Source organism: Mytilus edulis, chromosome 13 (assembly GCF_963676685.1).
Source record: "Mytilus edulis chromosome 13, xbMytEdul2.2, whole genome shotgun sequence".
NCBI lineage: Eukaryota > Metazoa > Mollusca > Bivalvia > Mytilida > Mytilidae > Mytilus > Mytilus edulis.
The window spans coordinates 47,147,318-47,168,308 of record NC_092356.1 but is presented as its reverse complement, the minus strand read 5'-3'; the positions used below and the strand labels follow the sequence as shown (position 1 = coordinate 47,168,308).

The 20,991-nt window shown below is 33.2% G+C and overlaps 1 protein-coding gene across 1 annotated transcript; it reads right to left on the bottom strand.

Moving 5' to 3' along the window:
* Window positions 1-14,488: 14,488 nt before the first annotated feature.
* Window positions 14,489-20,540, bottom strand: LOC139500782 (uncharacterized). Its single transcript, XM_071289622.1, has 10 exons — window positions 20,430-20,540; window positions 19,673-19,762; window positions 19,221-19,332; window positions 18,613-18,747; window positions 18,084-18,320; window positions 17,309-17,533; window positions 16,679-16,897; window positions 16,236-16,395; window positions 15,763-15,869; window positions 14,489-14,600 (listed from the first exon to the last, which is right to left on the bottom strand). The coding sequence occupies exons 2-7, from the start codon at window positions 19,760-19,762 to the stop codon at window positions 16,764-16,766; spliced, it is 933 nt and encodes a 310-aa protein (XP_071145723.1). The 5' UTR covers window positions 20,430-20,540; the 3' UTR covers window positions 14,489-14,600; window positions 15,763-15,869; window positions 16,236-16,395; window positions 16,679-16,763.
* Window positions 20,541-20,991: the final 451 nt, after the last annotated feature.

The following is a 20,991-nucleotide window of genomic DNA, read 5'->3' as shown; positions in this document are numbered from 1 at the left end:
GTTAAGCCCCAGTCCCACTAGACCACGATCGGACTACGCTCACTGCGATCTAAAATAAATTCAGATCGTGGTGAGGTCGCGGTATGAGCGGCATGAAAATGTAAATTTGCTTTCACGATGCCACTACGTCCTCATTACGCTTCTATAACGATCTCGCTACGATTATACAACGTTCTCATCGCGCTCATTCTGTCACCTCACTGCGCTTATCAAAATCTTTCTACGCTCATCACGTTCTCATAATGACCATACCACGAGATATCCGATTGCAACACGATCTTCAAGTTTTTATTAAATCAGCAAAATCAATACAAGTACAATGATGTCTTCCCCCACATTAACATGATATTACATCCCATAAATAAATATATATTATGTATGACCAAATACTAGTGTTGTTAACGGTTAATCGGTTAACCGGTTAACCGTCGAAAAGACCGAATAACGAATACCAAAAACTCAAACCGGTTAACCGGACCTTTTTTCTATGTTAATAGATTTGATATAAATGCGTATCGAAATGATTAATTAATTATTAAAATGATAGTCTTGCTAATTTTAAATTTGACAGATCTATTGTCCAGTATATTGATCACTATATACACTCCAATTTTACAAAATTAATTAACACACAGACAACTTTTAAATCAGCTCGGGGCACGATCTAATTTAAAAGTAATGGAACAAAGGTAACAAAAAAAACCAGGCTGGTAAACATAATTAGCGTACATGTATTGTGAGCAGTTGGTAGCTGATTAAATTTTACGATTTACTTCATTATTCTACTTTGATTTAATATCGCGTAGATAATGAAAATATGTCACTTCTATCTTCTAATGCTTTGTTATACTTTAAACGAAATGCGACTCAAAAATGGTTAAACGCAAATTATGTGAATGCAATCAAATACTGTGTGGTACTAGTAACAAGCTTAATGAACTCAAATTGAAACACTCCACAGCATAACTTTTCCGTGACACCAGAGAAAATGAAACAATTTCCGGTTATATACATTGTTAATCCGATGATATTAAGACGGTTTTCATCTTCACATTCTGAAGTTATTTCAGATGCCATTGTAGATATGGTAGTATTGGATTATCAAAAATGAACTTTTATCAGATTGCTCAAAGCCAAGCCTTATAATGTCAAACCATAAACTTCAATTCATCTTCTTATAAAACCGAAGACCTTTAAAACATCAATTCAACAATCGGTTAACCGGTTAATCGCTCGATTGATTGTTCGAGAAACCGGTTAATCAAAACTGTTCAATTTGACAACACTACAAAATACCAAATCAAGGTTAAATGAATAAAATTACAAAGATTTAAAGCATAATTGTATGTAAAGGCAAATTTTTTTTGTATCATCAATATTTTGAAGGTTAAGTAAACTAATAATGGTTTTCATAACTTTTTCAGTGCACAAATCATGTGAATTAAAATTTAGTTTATTAAATAGTTGTTTTCTATAATTTTCAAATTTTTTGCAATAAATAAGGATCTATTTGATTGCAGCTCAAGCATATTCTGTTTTCTCTCTTAATTTTTAGTCTGAAATATCTACCCTTTTCAATCAAAAGAGGGTGGGAACTAATTCTTAATTTTGTAAGATTTCTTGTTATATTAGGAGAACATTTATAAGATAGATAATTTTGCAATTTAAATTCTTCTGAATAAATATTGGCATAGACATGTAATTTATTGTCTTGTTCAATTGAACGTAGTTTTTCTAGATTATGCAAAGTGTTATTAGAATGTTGGTTATTAATATTTTCCTTTAAGTTCTTTAAATTGAGATTATTGTCTGTTAAATTATATTTTTCAATAGAGTTCGAGATAAATTTGTGCCAAGATCTGTGTCCATCAGTATATAATGAATGATCTAATTTATATGTTTCACTAAGCAATATGTCAGATGGAAGCTGTTTAAGTCGATCATAATATTTAAGGGCTAGGGTTAGTATATGATTCAAAGTAGGTTGTCTTCCTAATTCACACGTCACTGCCATATTTGAACTTCTCTAATGAACTCCTAAAATATTTTTACAAAATTTATTATGAATTTTTTCAAAAGGTAATTTATCAATATTTGAGTCTGTTATATTGTAGTCACTAATCCATATTTCAGATCCATAAGTACTTATGGGTATTATAAGAGTATCAAAAAGTTTTAATTTTAGTTTATGGTCTATAGTATTGAATCCAAATTATAGTATTGAATCCAAATGTCTTAGAATGCAGAGAAAAAAGTGCCTTTAGGCTTTGTTTGTATAAGTGTTCTGCAGTATGTTTAAAATTTCCATTAAAGTAAATGATAATACCCAGATATTTATATTGCTCAACAATTTCAATTTCTTTGTTATGATAAAAAAAAATTAAAATTTTTGAATTTTTTTTTACCTTTACTGAAGATCGTAATTTTGTTTTATTTAAATTGACATTCAGATTCCATCTATCACAGTATGTTTTTAGAGAATTTAAACAGGATTGAAGACCTTCTTTGCTTTCAGATAGTAATAGTAAATCATCAGCATATAATAAGCAATTCATTCTTAGACTAGTGTCTATAAGCTGCACCGGAAAACATGATTCTTGGGGGAAAATTGAATCAATGTCATTGACATATATATTAGATCTAATTTAGATGGCTCTGTAATAGTGTTATCTTTTTTTACAACTGAAGCCATTTTTGGTTTAATATAAACAGTGCAAATATAAATGTCATGGGGTAAACCCAGTTGAGTTTTATTTAATTTTATCCATATATAGTCTTTAGTAGATATAACTTTATCTATGATATTTAAAGTTGAAAGTTCTTTTTTATAATACACTATAATTCCGCCTGAGCGTCTACCTCTCTTACCCTTAGCTTTAGTTGCATGAACTGTAATATGTGAGTAGACAGGCAGAGAAATGTTTGACTACCCAGATGTCTTACCACCCTTTTACTGCGATTATAGTACGTTCATACCGCGATCATACTACGTTATCAGTAATAACGTCAACATCATATTCCATATCAATACAATTCCATTACTTCTATTTATGAATAATACATAGATTTCTCGGAAACCATACAGTCATGCCACCAAAATCTTCTAGAACACGTGGGCGTGGTGGTAGTGGTTGATGTAGAGGCAGAGGGAGCTCTGATAGAAACTAATCCTGATCAAGCAGAGATTTCGGACCGACCAATCCAACCTAAATTACAACCTTTTGCTGGTCCATTAAGCTCAAATTACGATATTTTAGTGAACGATAGCAGAGATGACACAGATGTGTCAATAGATATAGGAATATGTGGTTTGAGTGCCAATGAGACAACTCTCCATCCAAGTAACAATTTATAAAAGTAAACCATTATAACCCTAGGTACGGCCTTCAACACGGAGTTTTGGCTCACACCGAACAGCAAGCTATAACGGCCCCCAAAAATTACTTGTGTAAAACCATTCAAACGGGAAAACCAACAGTCTAATCTATATAAACGAGAAGCATGGTTGAGCCGTGAAAGAAAATGGACAAGAACTACATTCAGACAAACAAAACCTGGAGATACAATGTATATAAAGCTCCAGTCCCACTAGACCACGATCGCAACACGCTCACCGCGATCTAAATAAATTTAGATCGTGGTGAGGTCGCGGTATGAGCGGTATGAAAATGTTAATTTTTGTTGCTTTCACGATGCTACTACGTCCTAATTACGCTTCTACAACGAACCCGCTACGATTAAACCACGTTCTCACCGCGCTTATTCTGCGACCTCACTACGCTTTTAAAGATCTTTCTACGCTCTTCACGTTCTCACTACGACCATACCATGAGTTATCCGATTGCAACACGATCTTACTGCGATTATAGCACGTTCTTACCACGGTTATACTACGTTCATACCGCGATCTTACTACGTTCTCAGCAATACCGTCAATATCGTGTTTCATATCAATATAGTTCCATTCCTTCTATTTCTGATTAAAACGGAGATTTCTCGGAAACAATACAGTCATGCCACCAAAATCTACTAGAACACATGGGCGTGGTGGTAGGGTTTGATGTAGAGGCAGAGGGAGCAAAGTATGAACGCCATACTAAACTCGAAATAGTACAAACAAAATCTAGGGAGTTTTTTTATTTATTTTATGTGAAAATGACAATAAAAATGATGGTCGTAGTGTGATCGTAGTAAGGTCGTGAGAAGAGCGTGATGAGGACGACAAGGGCGTGCTATAATCGTACTATGGTCGTGAACAGCGTGGTAAAGTCGTAGTGGAAGCGTAGTTGAATCGCGGTGAGAACGTGATGGTCATAGTAAGGCCGTGATAACGTCGCTGTGAGATCGTAGCGCAATATGTCCGAATAAAATCACGCTTTCGCTACGCTCTCGCTACGATTGTACAGCGACCTTTGCGATCTTACTACGATCTTAGTGCGCTCTCACTACGCTTCTACTATGACCTAATTTCGCCACGAGCGCACCACGATTGTTTTGAACATGTTCAAAGTTGGCCACGCTCTTCATGATCTTGAAGACCTCACCACGACCTTGGTACGACCTTACTGCGACCTACACGATCGTACCGCGATCATCAAAATTTGCATTTTTTTCACAGATCGTAGTGTGATCGTGTCCTAGTGGGACTGGGGTATTATATATTTCATGTGAAAATGACAGTCGTGGTATGAACGTAGTCAGGTCGTAAGACCAGCGTGAAGAGGACGGCAAGGGCGTGCTAGAATCGTACTATGGTCTTGAACAGCGTAGTGTTAACGTAGTATAGTCGAAGTGGAAGCGTAGTATGGTCGCGGTGAGAACGTGATGGTCGTAGTGAGGTTATAATAACGTCGCTGTAAGATCGTAGACCAGTCTATCCGAATAGAATCCCGCTCTCGCTACGAATGGTACAGCGACCTTTGCAATCTTACTACGACCTAAGTGCGCTCTCACTACGCTTCTACTACGACCTGATTTCGCCACGACCGCACCACGATTGTTAAGAACATGTTCAAAGTTGGCCACGATCTTGAAGACCTCACAACGACCGTAATACACCCTTACTGCGATCTACACGATCGTACTACGATCATCAAAATTTGAATTTTTTTCACAGATCGTAGTGCGATCGTGGCCTAGTCGGACTGCGGTATTAACTGTATGCAATTACATTTTTAGAATTTATACCTTGATAATTCTTGTAATTGTTTCTTTATTTGAACTATAATTGTGTTGTGTGATACCATATCATTAGCCTTATGTTTTTATGATACATGTGTTTTCATGATTTCGAAAGTAGTCTGGAAATATTTATTTGAATAAAAATGATTAATTACTTGAGAAAGAATTTAATTTGTTGCAAAGATTTATTCTTCTTCACCGTTTCGAAATCGTTTACCAAATATGAAAAAGAAGATGTGGTATGATTGCCAATGAGACAACTGTCCACAAGAGACCAAAATGACACATACATTACGACTCTAGGTCACCGTACGGCCTTCAACAATGGGCAAACCCCATACGATTCAAACGAGAAAACTAACGGTCTTATTTATTTTAAAAAATGAAGTTCTGTTATGCATTTTATGATCAGTTGAAATCTACGCACTTGCATTTACCCGTTAAATTACATACCTGCAATTTTCACTTTAAGATTGGTTTTTACACGGTAAATTCTTAGTTCTTTTATATATGAAATGTATCTATTTTCGAGTTGAATCGTCGATCAATGATTTCGATAGCTTTAAGAGAAAATATTAACCCGCCCTGCCATATCCTAAATATAAGAGTGTAATAGGGTTAATTGTATGCAATCACGTTTTTAGAATTTATACCTTGATAATTCTTGTAATTGTTTCCTTTTTTGAACTATAATTGTGTTGTGTGATACCATATCAATAGCCTAATAAAATGTTTTATGATACATTTATTTAATGATTTCGATTGTAATTACCTACCATGTCTGACTCAGGATGAGTTTACTTTAAAATGTGATGGCTAGGTCCGCAAGTTTTCTGGTAATGTTTTGAAATTTATATAAATAGCTACACTCTTACAAAGACTCGCACTTCTTTACTATTAATATTTACGCCAGACGCGCGTTTCGTCTACAAAAGACTCATCAGTGACGCACGAATAAAAAAATGTTAAAAGGCCAAATAAAGTTCGAAGTTGAAGAGTGTTGAGGACCAAACATTCCTAATAGTTTTGCCAAATACAGATAAGGTAATCTATTCCAGAGGAAGAAAATCCTTAGTATGTCAAAAATTCAAAATGTTGTTAGCAGTTAATTTATAATTATGAACATATTAATGATAACTCTAGTCTACACATTAAACGAGAAGACTTCATTTTGCTTCTCTTTCTTCCGCAATAAATTAATCATCATGCCTCTGTTTCCTATAGGTACCATGGATAGTCGCATTTGCCATCCATTCTTATGAATATGCAGCTTTGGTTATTTGTGAGAAAAACGAAAAAGGCGTCCGGATATTGTTTCCGTCATCAGATATTGTTAAAGTCATAGATAGACAGGATTTCCGGTTGTAAACTTTTAAACATAATTTTCATAATTACTTGGGGAAAGGACAATTGTTGTCTGCGTTATTCTGCATGTAAACTATGATTATACTCCTGTAATATATAGAAAGACTCGCAGTGATCGCCGTGGAGAAAAAACTTGGAATTGATAGTTAAAATCAAATACACTTTAATTATAATATACGCGTATGAGCATAGTATACAGAAACGCAAAAAATCATGGTATTTAACAGAAAAAATAACGGACTTTGGAAAATTCACCCTACAACAGTTTACATACTTTCAACCAATATTTAAATGCCCGCGATTTCGCGAGTTTGTTCTATTTTAAAAATGCTGAAATAACGTTTTAGTTTTCATACCGATGTAACGACTTAACATTGAATTCAAATTCATTTGAATTTCAACTAGTATATTAACGGAAAGATGTTTTTCGAGACACATATATATTCACAACAAGTGGTGATTAATATTTTCATTCCATTTAACAAACGGAGTTATTGAATAAACAACCGTGTAGTACAATGTATATGGTGATACATGTATAATATCAATTCATATAATTATCTCAAGTGTTAAATAGGTAAACGATTTAGTCGTGAAAAAAATGTCTTATTTTTAATACCAATCACCCGATCCTGCAATTTTAGCCACTATTAGTGGAGATCTATTAGTAAAATTAGTCCACTAGTAACACTAACAACAGTATACTTTTATACTGTACAGTATAGATGTTAAGTGCTGGTAGTTTTAACAAAAGTATGTCCAATTCGGGGATAGCAAAACTCATGACAAGGGTTGTTTTGATTCAAAGAAAATGGCGTGCTGAATGGCACAAACATAGTTTTCATAAAGAAAAAAAATTTCAATTCATTTACACAATAAACGAGGAGATGTAAGAAGGGCTTTGCTGTCAGATCCTTTTCAGCGTGATATGCATGTATCGTCACCACTGCCGGTAGTACTGAGTCTGTCAATATTACAAGTCAGGCACATACAGCATTGAATGAAGAAACAAACCAGAAATATCCACATGACATTCAGATTGGTTTTAGTAATCAGCTGGTAATGATAAATTAGTGAGGGTAATTAAATCTTTTCAAACTTAGAAAATGTTAAACGATACAAGTTACTGTCCCGATGTATACTCGGTTTTACGTACAGTGCCGTTTGCAACGCCGTACCCTTCAATTTCATTAAAGACATAAACTGTATAGTGTATATGCTGGCAAAAGTGAGAATATAAACGCCAACGGCAATTTACGCGGTTAGAGATTTTATTTTAAAAACGGATCATTCTCTTTCGATTACTCCGAAATAAATGGGAAGATGACTGGCTGATGGCCTTCCACCCAGACAAGTGTAATGTTCTCTCTGTCACAACTAAACGTCAACCTTAACAACATAATTACACTCTTCACAATCATATTTTAGAAACTGTTACATCTGCTAAGTAATTAGGCATCACATTACAATAAAACCTTAAATTTGACAAACACACATAGATGACAATATCTAGAAAGCCAACAAAACACTCAGCTTCCTTCGAAGAAACCTGAAATCATCAAATCAAAACATCAAGAGACAGGCATACCAAGCACTTGTCCGTCCCAACCTCGAACACTCTTGCTCTGTTTGGGACCCCCACACTTTTGAGTTCAGAATCTATCTTGAAGATAGAGATGACCAAAAGAGAGCTGCACGGTATGCCTACAACAGGTATCATAATACTAGCAGTGTATCAAACATGCTGACCACACTAAACTGGCCCATTTTAACACAATGCAGACTGCATGCATGCCTTGTTATCACTAGATAGTTGGGAAATATTCGGCAAATGCTAAATAAAGATATCCAATACGTCACTTTCAGGGAGCCAATCAGACAAGCAGATACTTAAGCATTATGGTGAAGCTGTAAGCAAGATGGCGACTGTCCTGCATCAAATACTAGGTATTTTGTAGCAAAGGCAAAGCTTATGCAAGGGTTAGACACTAACTTTAGAGAATATGCAGTCCATAGAACTACAAAAAAAATTTGGGGGTAATCCTGATAGGCCACCTCTACCAGTATCTGCATGTTCCCCCAAGAATTTTTTTCAAAATAAGCTCATAAAGCGATGTTAATGGTCCTTGAATACTGCATAACAGAAAATATATAAAATGCAATACAAAAAATCAAAATTTTCTCTTACAGTCAAAGCTCCGTTGGATTACACTGAACTGGGCCCAAACAGCTACGTCTCCGTAATAAGAAAAATAAAAGAAAACATTGAACATCTTAGGCAAAAATCACTAAATGTAATTATGTCATGGACACCAGGACATGCCAACATATCTGGCAATGATGAGGCTGACATCCTTGCAAAAACAGGGGCAGAGGAAGCAAAAGAACTACCACCGGAAAATAACGTCATCACACTGCAGGACGTCAAACAAGCAGCATATAAAAGTACAGGATATTGAAGGAATCTACATGTACATACATACATACAGGAAATAAAAAGCAGAGAAGATGGGAAATATCTGAGAGAGGCAGGGACTTTTATGAAAAAATACCAACTACGAAACACTCAATTATGTATGATTTCCCAACTAAAAGACATTTCAGTATATTCGCCCAACTTAGAATTGGCTATACACAACTCAACTACTACAAGAACCAAGTAGGCCAAACCAACGCCATAGAGTCTTGCAACTGTAGAGCACCAGAAACGCCTCACCATTTCCTTCTGGAGTGTCCCAGTGAGTGCTATGAGAACGAACAAGAAGATATGTTACACCAAATATCCAATGAGGTCGGGGTCAGAAACCTGAATTTAGCTACTATGCTAACGAGACTGGGTGGCTAGAACACAGAAGAGACAAAAGCCAAATTACAAACAGTGGAACATTACATTGACAAAAAAGCAGATTTAATACTGCTGTTCCTCAATCACAATCTTAACCAGTGCATACCAACTTAAAGCACAGACAGAGAAGAAAATATGTTGAGAAAAATGCACCAGAGAGGAAAACTGCACATTGGGACAATTCATGCCAACAGGCCTTAATATTGAGGATTGAGGCAATTTCCTGCCATTTGATCACCTCAAAAGCACACAAATGTTCTTTTGAGAGAGAGAGAGGCAGTGTATGTTTTCAAAGCACGATTTAGTTGTGAAGCACTCTTTACTTTTTTTCTACCCGAAAAGACTCAACAAGAACGTTAGATATAGGCATCAATATTCAATGATATTTTAGCATTTTTAAAAATTCTGATGCATGATTTTATCTTAAACCTTAAATCTTATGTTTACAATGTTTATACATATATGGTCATCGGATGACTTTAGAGCTTAACTCGCTAATTAATTAGATGGCATCTTGACTAATAAACAAATGTAAATCAGTGAACATGAATAAGACAGGTAGTGCCAATTCAAATTTTCGACTAATCATATTTATATACATTTTCTGGTAATCTGAATCTAAATTAATTAGATGCAAACGGCTGAAAATTAAGAAAATACTCTTATAACTTGAATAATCAATGTCAGGTACAAAATAGTTTACCTGTCGACTGAACCGGAAAAATCAACTGTCAGACTGAGAGAACTAATTAACCTTGTTGGTAATGATAGGATATTATAGTAGGGTTTGTTATGATAGTAATTATTAATCCTGTCGCTTATATGACCGGAAATGTGTGGCTATTAAAGGCATAAGGTCAGATTAAAAAAGATTGCATCAACTTCATTTTTTTCTGAACTTTATCATGTTTATTAAAATGACTGTTATAACCTTGGCACAACAAGTCATTTATATAATTTATCGGACTTGTCTGGAAAATATGTTCATTTTGGAAACCTTGTCATGGATTCTTATAAAGCTATGCAGAAAAATACCATAGAACTGTCGATAACATGTCATGGTCTCATTTAGGCATGAGACATGGACACATGTAAGGTATGTTTCCGGTGAACTATTAAAAATGTGACCAGTTGTCCTTTTTTTAACCATGTGATGAAAACTGAAATGAAAACGAGACCAGTCACCACTAATTTCACTTTCTCTTACTTCCAGCATTGTATGTTGATTTTTTGTTTACTGTGGTAGGTAGATTTAATCGAGCGTTCAACAACTATATGACATTTAATTAAGGTAAAGACAATCATAATCTAAAGGAAGGAACAGGAGCTTATGGCTATATTTCTTTAATATTCGGAATTCCACAAATGAAAAAAAATATATGATCAGGGCCAAAGAGCAGATACCAATACAGATAAATTCATGCAAAAGAAGGGATAAAGTAAAAAATGTATTCAAACAACATAGTACTTGTGACCTATTATATTCTATAAATGTTTTCCCCTTTTAGTTCAAAATTTAAGTCTCACTAATATTTACATATACTCTGTAAGAATTAAAAAATGTAAATGTTGAGATTGATAAATGATATTTTAATTTTCTGCATGTCAATATCAGCATAAATCTTTAAGTTAAACAAAACAATACCTGATAAAAAGTACAAATGACTGAGGATAACAAGATAACAGCAATATTCTCAGTAACATCTAGGACTTATCTCATTCCTCGTTATACTGTATCTATAAAAAGTTGAAGTAGAATTAGGAAAATATAACAGTTTAAAACTATATGATTTTGGAATGAACGGAATTTGTGGTTCATATTTCATTGTTTTCAACCTTTTATTTTAGCATGTGAAAATAATTTTCTAAGACTACAATATAAATTCACATGTGCTATAGCCTTCATATATATACATCATATGTGTACTAGTTTTCAGACGTCTATATAACTTCTCCTTTAAATCAAAAGCTCCATGATAGTATTTAAAATTGGTTACACTAAAATTGTAGTTGCCTTGAGATTTTTTTTAATTTTTTTAACATCATCATAAACATGCAAACATTTAAAAAAAAATGAATGTCAACTTTTTAAAAGCATGCAATGGTATTTTATGTGCATTTAAAACTAACTCAGGCTAATTCAACTTTTAACGATAAACTTTTTTCATCAACATCAGGCATTCATGCAAGAAAGATATCAATGAAGTTTTAAACCACAAAACAAAACTTCATTCAAGTAATTACAAAAACTAAAAAATATCACCTTTTTATAACCATGCCATGGTTTTTTGTGGTCATTTGAAATTAATTAAAATACTTAAATTTATAACTACAACCTTTCAATGTTTTGTTCAACATCATGCATTCAGGTGAGTTAGACATCCATGGAGTTGTAAATAAAAAAAACTACTTAGTAATTACAATAACAAAAACACATAAAAAAAGCAACAATAATGCAATGATAACAAACCCTGTTTTATAAGTTCCTCTTGGTTTTCTCTGAGACTAAATTAATATTATGTTATTTAACTTTTTGTTCAAATCATTTAGAATGTTCTCTTGTCTTTGTTTTTGACAGATGTAAGTAATCCTCTGGTTTTATTCACATCTAGTTCCATCAAAAAATTAGAATGCTAACTCTGCCAATTCTTTTTCTAATATAGTTTAAAAAGCCTTTTCCTTTTTTTATTTTACATAGTTTTTAAAAGAAAATGACCTGTGCTAATGTTAAGTGTATAGAAAATCTTGAGGGAATATTTCCCACCAAATCTTACATGACATACATCATAAAAAACAAGGATTCAAACCATTAATCAGGGTTTTTTTTTTTTTATCGATTAGCAATTTATCCTATAACATTATGTTCTAATTCGTAACCTCAAACGAACATAAAACATTTATCAATATAATACAAAACTCTCACATGGGAGTAGCCACTTGCAAAAGTCAAGTGCATTTTTATTCAGGTAAAAAGTACACGTAATTCATTTTTTATCAATGAGAATTATGAAAATTGTCTTGTCTCTAACAAGCACTGCAACATCCATACCACTATCAATCTGTAAATAAATAATTCTCATAATTATTTATTTGGAAAAAAGCATCTAGAGCACTTGACTGCAATGACTCGAATGACTTTAACTACTATCAAACCACCCGTGCATGAAATTCTTCCCGCATACTTTATATACCCAACCAAACAGACCTTTCTATAAATAGCATAAACACATGTTCCTTACCAAACAAAACAAACTAGCATCGATATATGTACAACTTTGATAAATATAATTAAATTAAGTTCCATCATAGCTGTTTATGTAGTTATAGAGAATCTTTAATTTTATGATATTATCTTTGTTTTGTATCGTAAAATGATATTTATTTCTATTCTAAATTGTACAAATTTTAATTGTTCACTTACTCTTTTTTTAATTGTTCTTTTTGTCCCAGCTAAACACAATATCTTCCTCTTAGAAGGAGTTCTAGAGGATTTCTGATGGTCAAGATCCTGTAATAAACATTAAAATGAAATTCTCAACATAAATCATATACAAATGTTAATACATGTACAATCATCAGTTACATCAAACGTTTCAATTGCGTTAAGTATAAAAAAAACACTTTAGAAAAGATAATATTCAAATTAAATCATTTTTTTTATAATTTTTATGTCATTATCATGCAATGATTCGTTTATAATTCTTTTTCTTATCTAGGACATCAATTTGTGCTATTAACATGATGAACAAATGTACTCTATTTTTTTCAAAGGCATAACCTGCATTAAAATAACAGGGAGACAATTTAAAAAATATCATAGAAAATAAAATGTTACTTTCTAATGCAGGATGGTGATAAACAAATACATATATGCTTTCATCTTTTCTATTCATACATATAATCTATTAAATACCTTGTTAAAAGGTCTGTTCCTTGTATAAGATGAAGGTACTGATAGTCTCACCACTTCTGCATAGGTCATCTCGGGTGATAAAGATTCTACATCAGGTTCCTGTACAGGAGATGATAAGGTTGCATTCATAAATGTCACACACTTTTGTCTCTCTGCTAAATAGTTCTCTAAAGTCATCTTCAAAATAAAAGCTTCATTTCTAATAACATGAAGTCCGTCCCTTCCAAGATGAACATCAGGTTTAAAAAGCTGAGCATAATCTATAAAAAAAAAAACATCTACTGTAACCACCAGTTAAAGACTGTATACCAGCATCCCACAAAACACAAAAACATTCTTATAATGTTCCAGTAATGTTTTGATTTTGTTCAGAGAACGTTATAAAATAACGTTCCTAGGATGTAAAAGTGTGGACTCCCAGTTGGGTTCCAGGAACGTTGTGAAAAATGTTTCTGGAACGTTAAAATAATGTTCTAGGATGGTTATTATAATGTTTCTACTGGGATGTTGTGTGAACATTCTGTAGTAATGTTTCTGGAACATTAAAATAATGTTCTAGGATGGTTATTATAATGTTTCTACTGGGATGTTGTGTGAACATTCTGCAGTAACATACTTAATATGTAATATGGATGTTGTTAAAACATAACCGGCTCAGATCTTTCATTCATTCTGTAAAATACATTTCATATTATTTTACATTCTGATACCTCTCAATTTTACCATCATAAAAGTCCTGCTACATGTACAAACAAAAAAGAATGGAAACACGGAATGTGTCAAACTCCAAGAGACAACAACCCAAGCTAAATTTACAAAACAACTCCACCAATGGGTAGTATTTCAAGCACCTCAATTACAAAAATGCAAGAATAGCAAATTATTGCAGATTATACGACTATTATCATGGACCCAATGTTTAAATTCGATAAATACTGCTTTAAATACCAAATTTCAACTATATATAGATACGGTCATTTCTCCTTCTTAACTTCAAAATTTGTGTTTTTTAAACAAGAACTGTAATATGTATCATTGGCAACTACACTACACCCCTTTTCTTTCATTGACTTCAGGAGTAAAAATACTGTTAAATATCAAAATTATTTTGAAAAACTCTTCAACAGAAATACTCATCAACTGATTCTTGGATTTATGCATGGCATTTAATGAAAATGTAGTAATAGAATATTAAGTTTTATTCCCATTCAAATATAAAACAAAAAATGTCTCCTCCTATAAGGGCTGTTGGTGTGTTGTCACTTGAGCTGGTGGTATGTTAGCTGGAGCAGGTTTCTGAAGAAAAGAAAAAAAAATTGCAAGTTTTAGAAAGCAGAAGTCTATTTGGTCAAGGCTTGTTAAAATGCTTAGACCAAAAATACAGGTACATTTTATTTTGAATTGTCTGTCTAGCCATGTTGATTGACAAATAATTTACATTAAAATAAATGAGCAGTTGATACTGCCATATATAAGATTGGTTAACCATTGATCGATCTTAATAAATGATTTATTCAAAACTTTCAAAAATACCATTTCATTCCTTATTTAAATGATTAGAATTTATAGCTGAAGTGTCTGCAGCAGGCGGAAACCCAGTTGAAATAGAACAAAAGAATCGAAAGCTCTTTGTTAGAGAAGGCGATAAATGCTTAATGTAATGTTTACTAAAGTAACAAAAATTTTAAAAGTTAATAGAAACAAATAAAACAACAATTTTCTTCTCAATTACATAGTGTTTTAAATTAAAAACACCATTTGCATAAGTTTTCAATATATATATTACATAGAAATGCAGAACAATTAGATATCAAGTCGACGGCATGGGTATCTATCAAGTTGGAGGTAGAAAATGCATGACCTCCGATTTAAATCTATTAGTTCAGTTATTTTCGTGTCTGCCCTTCCATTATGTGACTCCAAGAAAAAATTCCAAAAAATGGGTAACAATTGTATCGAAAAGAGAAAATCGAGTGCACCTTTTTATGTTAGGGCGTGTTTGAGGTGTATATTTTGTTTTTAAAACGTACAAAGCAAGAGCATTTGATATATCATCTCGCTTCAGATTCTATCATTTTTATATATCAAAGCTACAGGTTGACTTTATAACATAAAAAAAAAAATCACAGTACGAAAAGATGAAATATATGGGTCAAGTGAAATACCTATCTAATGAATCACAAAAACAGAAAAGGTGTGTTCGAATAGCTATTTTTTTTACTAAAAGTACTTGACGACAGTCTTTTAAGTTGGATGATGAAAAGTAGGGTTTATAGTTTTCAACCACTGAAATTTTTCAGTCTGCCCTTCCACGAAATATTTAATTAGAATTTTGGCTTCCATTTCTACGATTGTGAAAATGAACTGCATAATGGGGAGATAATTTTGAAGAAGTAGGATCCTGACTGCAGTATCGAGATATTTTTACCTTTTTAAAGATTGATAAACACAATCTTACCTTGTACTTTAATCCACCTGCTTGGTGTGGTGCATGTCTCAGGAAATCTGACAAAGCCTCATCTATGTCAGATTCCTTCCCATTACTATGTACTGCAATACAAGACTCTGTAATAAAAATATTGTATTTTAGTTTTTAAATTAGTTTTATATTAAATCCTACCAATCTGAAGTAACTTAAAATAAAAACAAATATAACAGTATAAAACAAATAGACTTAACCATGACATACTTGTACTATCAAATAACCTCAAATTAAAAAAAAATTAAAAAATATCCTGTATCAGGGATGTACATCGCATGATAGGAATTATCTCTCTAGAATAAAACAAATCCAATAGTCTTAGTAGTAAATGACATTATTTTCAGAAGTATTGAGATATTATATTGATGTAAAGATTTTTGCATGATTACAGAACTATTGACAAAACTTTATAACAGAAAAATTGTACACAGGTAATGAAAACTACTTACTAGTAATAATCTTATAGATTGGCTCTGCCTTGAGGGATGTCTTTTTGTTTTTGCCCTTCAAACTGAAAAGAGACCACAGGGAGTTGCTCCCTATACGTCTCATTATCCTTCTGAGAGTATCCCCAATATTACTACCTCCTAAGGCTCCGAGAACACGTACCTGAAATAACATAATGATTTGTGAACATCACCAAAAAAACCATAAAAATATTAACATCAAATGGAAATCACCCCAGTATCACATTCATAAACCTTTTTTTTGCTTTTGCTTTTAATCAACATTCATTTAACAAAGAATAGATGAAAGTAAACATTTGCCAATTCCAAGATAATTGTTAAGTATTTCCAAGATTTTCACCAAATACAGAACAGAAATACCAATCAAACTTTGAACGTAGATATTTTTCTGCCCAAGTTCACACCAATAAGAATAGTGGTCTTACCAGTTTTTTTGGGGAAATCCCTGTCCTCTAGAAATCTGGCAGTTAGCTCTGCCAGCTCATCAACTGTTTTCACAGGAGATGGTATTTAATCATCCAGATCTAAATCTCCATCAAAGGATGTTGTTGGTTGGCCACTGATAAGTCTTCTCAGCATCTGCGAGTGTTCCAGAAGAGTCCTTTCTATTCTTGCCAACCCCATTGTAACTTTGTCTTCAAAACCTATAATAATATATATTGAAAAGAAATAAAATTTATGATCAATACCCTTTAGATCAATTTTGTCAAACAGTTTGTATGATTTAACTTTATAAAACATCAATGGAAAATGTGTCAATGGGACAAAGGCATATGAATTAATAAAGGGACATACATTTTGTAACTCATGAACAGTTACTTATCCAAGCAGTGGGCCATCAAACAAGGACTGTTTAAAAAAAAATGTGTTTAACACATAAACCAACTCTATTTTTCAAGTTCTAGATACCATCATTCTCACTATTTTTTCAGTAAAAAATATTTAGACACAAATAAATCTAGCCCTTTTCATTGGTAAACAACTATCCAGAAAACAATTTAATTTTTATAATTATTGCATTATTTTGAAAATTAGGCAACCATGAAGTTACTTACTTCGTGGTGTGCTAATGTCCTCTTGACTGTCCCTCTCAAAGTCAGGTAAAACCCTACGCCTTCTCTCTAGCTCTCTTACTGCTGGGCCCTCTGGAGTTGCTCTGATTGTGCTTGTCCTCCTTCCACTGTCAGGTGTTGACAATGACCTCCTTCTTCTCTCAGGGGTTGATCTTAATGGAGACCTGGACCTGTTTCTATTTGAATTTTTACCATGGTAAGCTGAAGCTAGTGAAATGTAAAAGTAAAATCTAAATAAAAAAACAACAAATGAACCTGCTGCAATTGACTGAATAAAGCTGAAATGAATATTTATTTAATCAAAACTCAAGATCAAATACTTAAAGACACAGCTTATCTAGACAATAAGGATAGATGAATAGTTTTTTAACATCCAGTGGCAAGTCAGATGCATACGAGAACATATTAATGAGAAATGAATATTAACCCTGCTTTGTACTAGACCGACATGTTGAGACGGATTTTTAATGTGCTAGCTCACTAGGTAACAGTTTGCTGGAAGACATGTTACCTTACCTGGACACATTATTCTGACTCCAGACTGACCAGTCTTTGCTCCATCATCTTAATGCCAGGTGCTTGGCGGAGTAGCAGCAAATACTAATTTTCAAGTCTTAGGTTTGATCCGGCTGAGGGGCGGACCTATAACTTACGGCACTAGAGGCAAGCATGCTAACCATTATTGAAGCATATGATCAATTAATTTTGAATTTACCAAGAAACCTACATGTTAAATATTGTTTTGTATAATGCTTACAAGGATCATAAGTAGGTGGTGTTGGAGTTCTTCTAGTAGGTGGGGATGGAGTTCTTCTAGCACTTGTTGATGGAGTTCTTCTAGTAGGTGGGGATGGAGTTCTTCTAGCACTTGTTGATGGAGTTCTTCTAGTAGGTGGGGATGGAGTTCTTCTAGCACTTGTTGATGGAGTTCTTCTAGTAGGTGGGGATGGAGTTCTTCTATCTCCATATCGCCTTGTAGGTCTTTTTTCTTCCTCTACAATATACAGTTTTACTATTAAAAATTGATATTTATGTAAGTGAATTTGAAGATATTCATTTAAGTAGAAATTGAAGATATTTATATTTATTCAAGTAGAAATTGTGCGATTCCAATCAATGTACAAAAAAATAAAATAATGTAGTTAAACTTATGATTTCACTGTAAATATCAACTGATTCAACAAAATCTATTCAGTGTAACATGTAATATAAAGATATTGGAAGAATCCCTTCCACAAATTCTTGAAAATTATTTATCAATAGAATAAGTAATCAGTCTACTATACCCTCTGAATCACTAAAATCATGCCCCAATCGTTGAGGTTGCTTCACTGCCCTCCTGGCTTCTTCTTCATCATTAGTGTCCACATTTGATGACTCAATGGCCCTTTGACGCTTTTTCAGTGCCTTCTCATAATCATCTGATAAAACAAAATTTCAATGTAAATGCCTTTTTTGGAAATTATGAACACATTTTAAAGCTGATATGTCTTTGGTAAATAAATCCTTGAATTAACTTTTAAATCTGACAATCTTAGTGATATCTGTGCTTGATGATAAAAGACAAGAACTGGAAAACTTTAAAAAGTATTAAAATAAATCCTAGATCATATACAGCTTATTAAGCAACATTGCAGTGGCAGATCCAGAACTTTTCATAAAGGGGGGGGGGCACCAGTCATACTTCAGTGATTCCCTATATAATCAACCAAATTTTTCCCACAAAAAGAGGGGGGCACTGGATCCGCCTATGCATTGTGTATGAAATGCAGCAAAGAACAAAAGATGACTTCAGTGAATCCAGCAACATTTGATCACAATATGACGTTTGCTCAAAAACATAATTGCATGTTACTAATGTTAAGTACAAAATTGGTAATATGAACGATCTTACCTGTGTAACTAAATATCCTTATACGATATCTCCTCCAGAATTCCTTATCAGGAATTTGCCCTTTCTTGGCACATTGTGGACTGTTTTTTCTTGGCCAATAACAGAACATTACCTATAAAAAAGTTTAAAAGTGTTGAAAACAATGACCATGAAGTAATGTTATGCGTGATCAAAATAATTCATGGAGAATCCGAGATTCTAAATCTCTTTGACCTATATTACTATTTTTAATGTTTTAATTATGTATGTTCATTAACTATCCCAGATTAAAGTTACAATATAATTGATCATGTAAAATTGTATACTATTTGGTTTGTTTCAGTAAAATTGCAGCTTTTAGGTCAGGATTATCAAGTCACACGTAATAGACTGCACTGTATGTTGACATACATTTGTTTTAGCAATTATTGCCTTATTTTGAATACATACAAGTATGACAAGTCATATTTTACCTTTTCTTCACTCTCTAACCATGTTTGGTGGACGACCTCTACTGACCCCTCATCTAGGAATTCAACCACAACATATTGATAAGATGGCATCTGAAAATGTGGAAATTTGAGTTTTATTTTCGAATCTATAATATGATACGTATACTGACCTCACAAAAAATAGTTGATAAACAGCTGTGCCATGAGCACATGATATGCCCATCATCTTGCAGTGTTCTAGCCAGGATTTGAAAAGGGCAGGGTGCTAGTCAGAAAAAGAGCAATTTAACATGTAAACGTAATTGAAAAAAGGGCAATTATTTAAGCCTCATAATAAATCAAACCAAATATGACCCCAAAATTTGTTTTTGTAAAAATGTAGTTTTATATATATACACTATATAGCGAAAAATCTCAAGTGACGAATACTTATGGCTACACTCTGTATATAGGGAGCAATCATTTCATGACAGGCCCTTAAATCATAATTGAATTACAACTGACATTGCATAGGTGACTAAATGCATTACAACTTCTAAATTTTGTAAACTTAAGTGTACAGGAGATTGCACATGCAATGTGTATTACGAACGTGCACAGTGCAGATCAATTGTTTTCGTGCAAAACCTATTCACTTGACTTCATTCTTGTGGCTCTTATTTTTGGAAATGTACATGTATATTAATGTGTACTACACGTAAAATGTTTACACACACTGTAGTATGTATCATGCATAGTGCATAAACTTGTAAGTTGCTTTTAACACTGAATAACATACCTGCAATCAAACTGTTAAAAATCATGCAGTACTGCTAGAAATACAATGTTGTGATCATTTGGAATCATGATGGCCTGTCTGTGGAGATTTTTCCGTGAAATTCTTTTCATCACAGAATCTTGCTGATGACATTTCATCACTCCGATCAATCTTGAATCACACGGTTGTTGAAACAAGTATGTTGGTCGTCTATACACTCTACACAAGAACATCTCATATCCCTCGTTGTCTTCTTGGTTAGTTTTTTGAACAATTTCACAGCATGACTGATCAGTCAAAATGAAACCATTATTTGGTCTTCTATGAGTCACCTTTTTTATCAAATTTGCAAGTTGGCAATTACTTGTACTTTCCATCTCGAACACTCTTTTTACAATTTGTACAAGTGGACTCTTTCCCGAATGTACCATTTTTTTTAGCTTTTGCATATAGTTTTCAAATGGAAAGGCACAAAATAAGTCTAGATGTCCATGTTCTTCAACATCTTCACCTATATGCACCAAACTGTGCACATTGTATACTAAAAATTCTGGTCCATATAATGTTCGACCTTTGGATATGA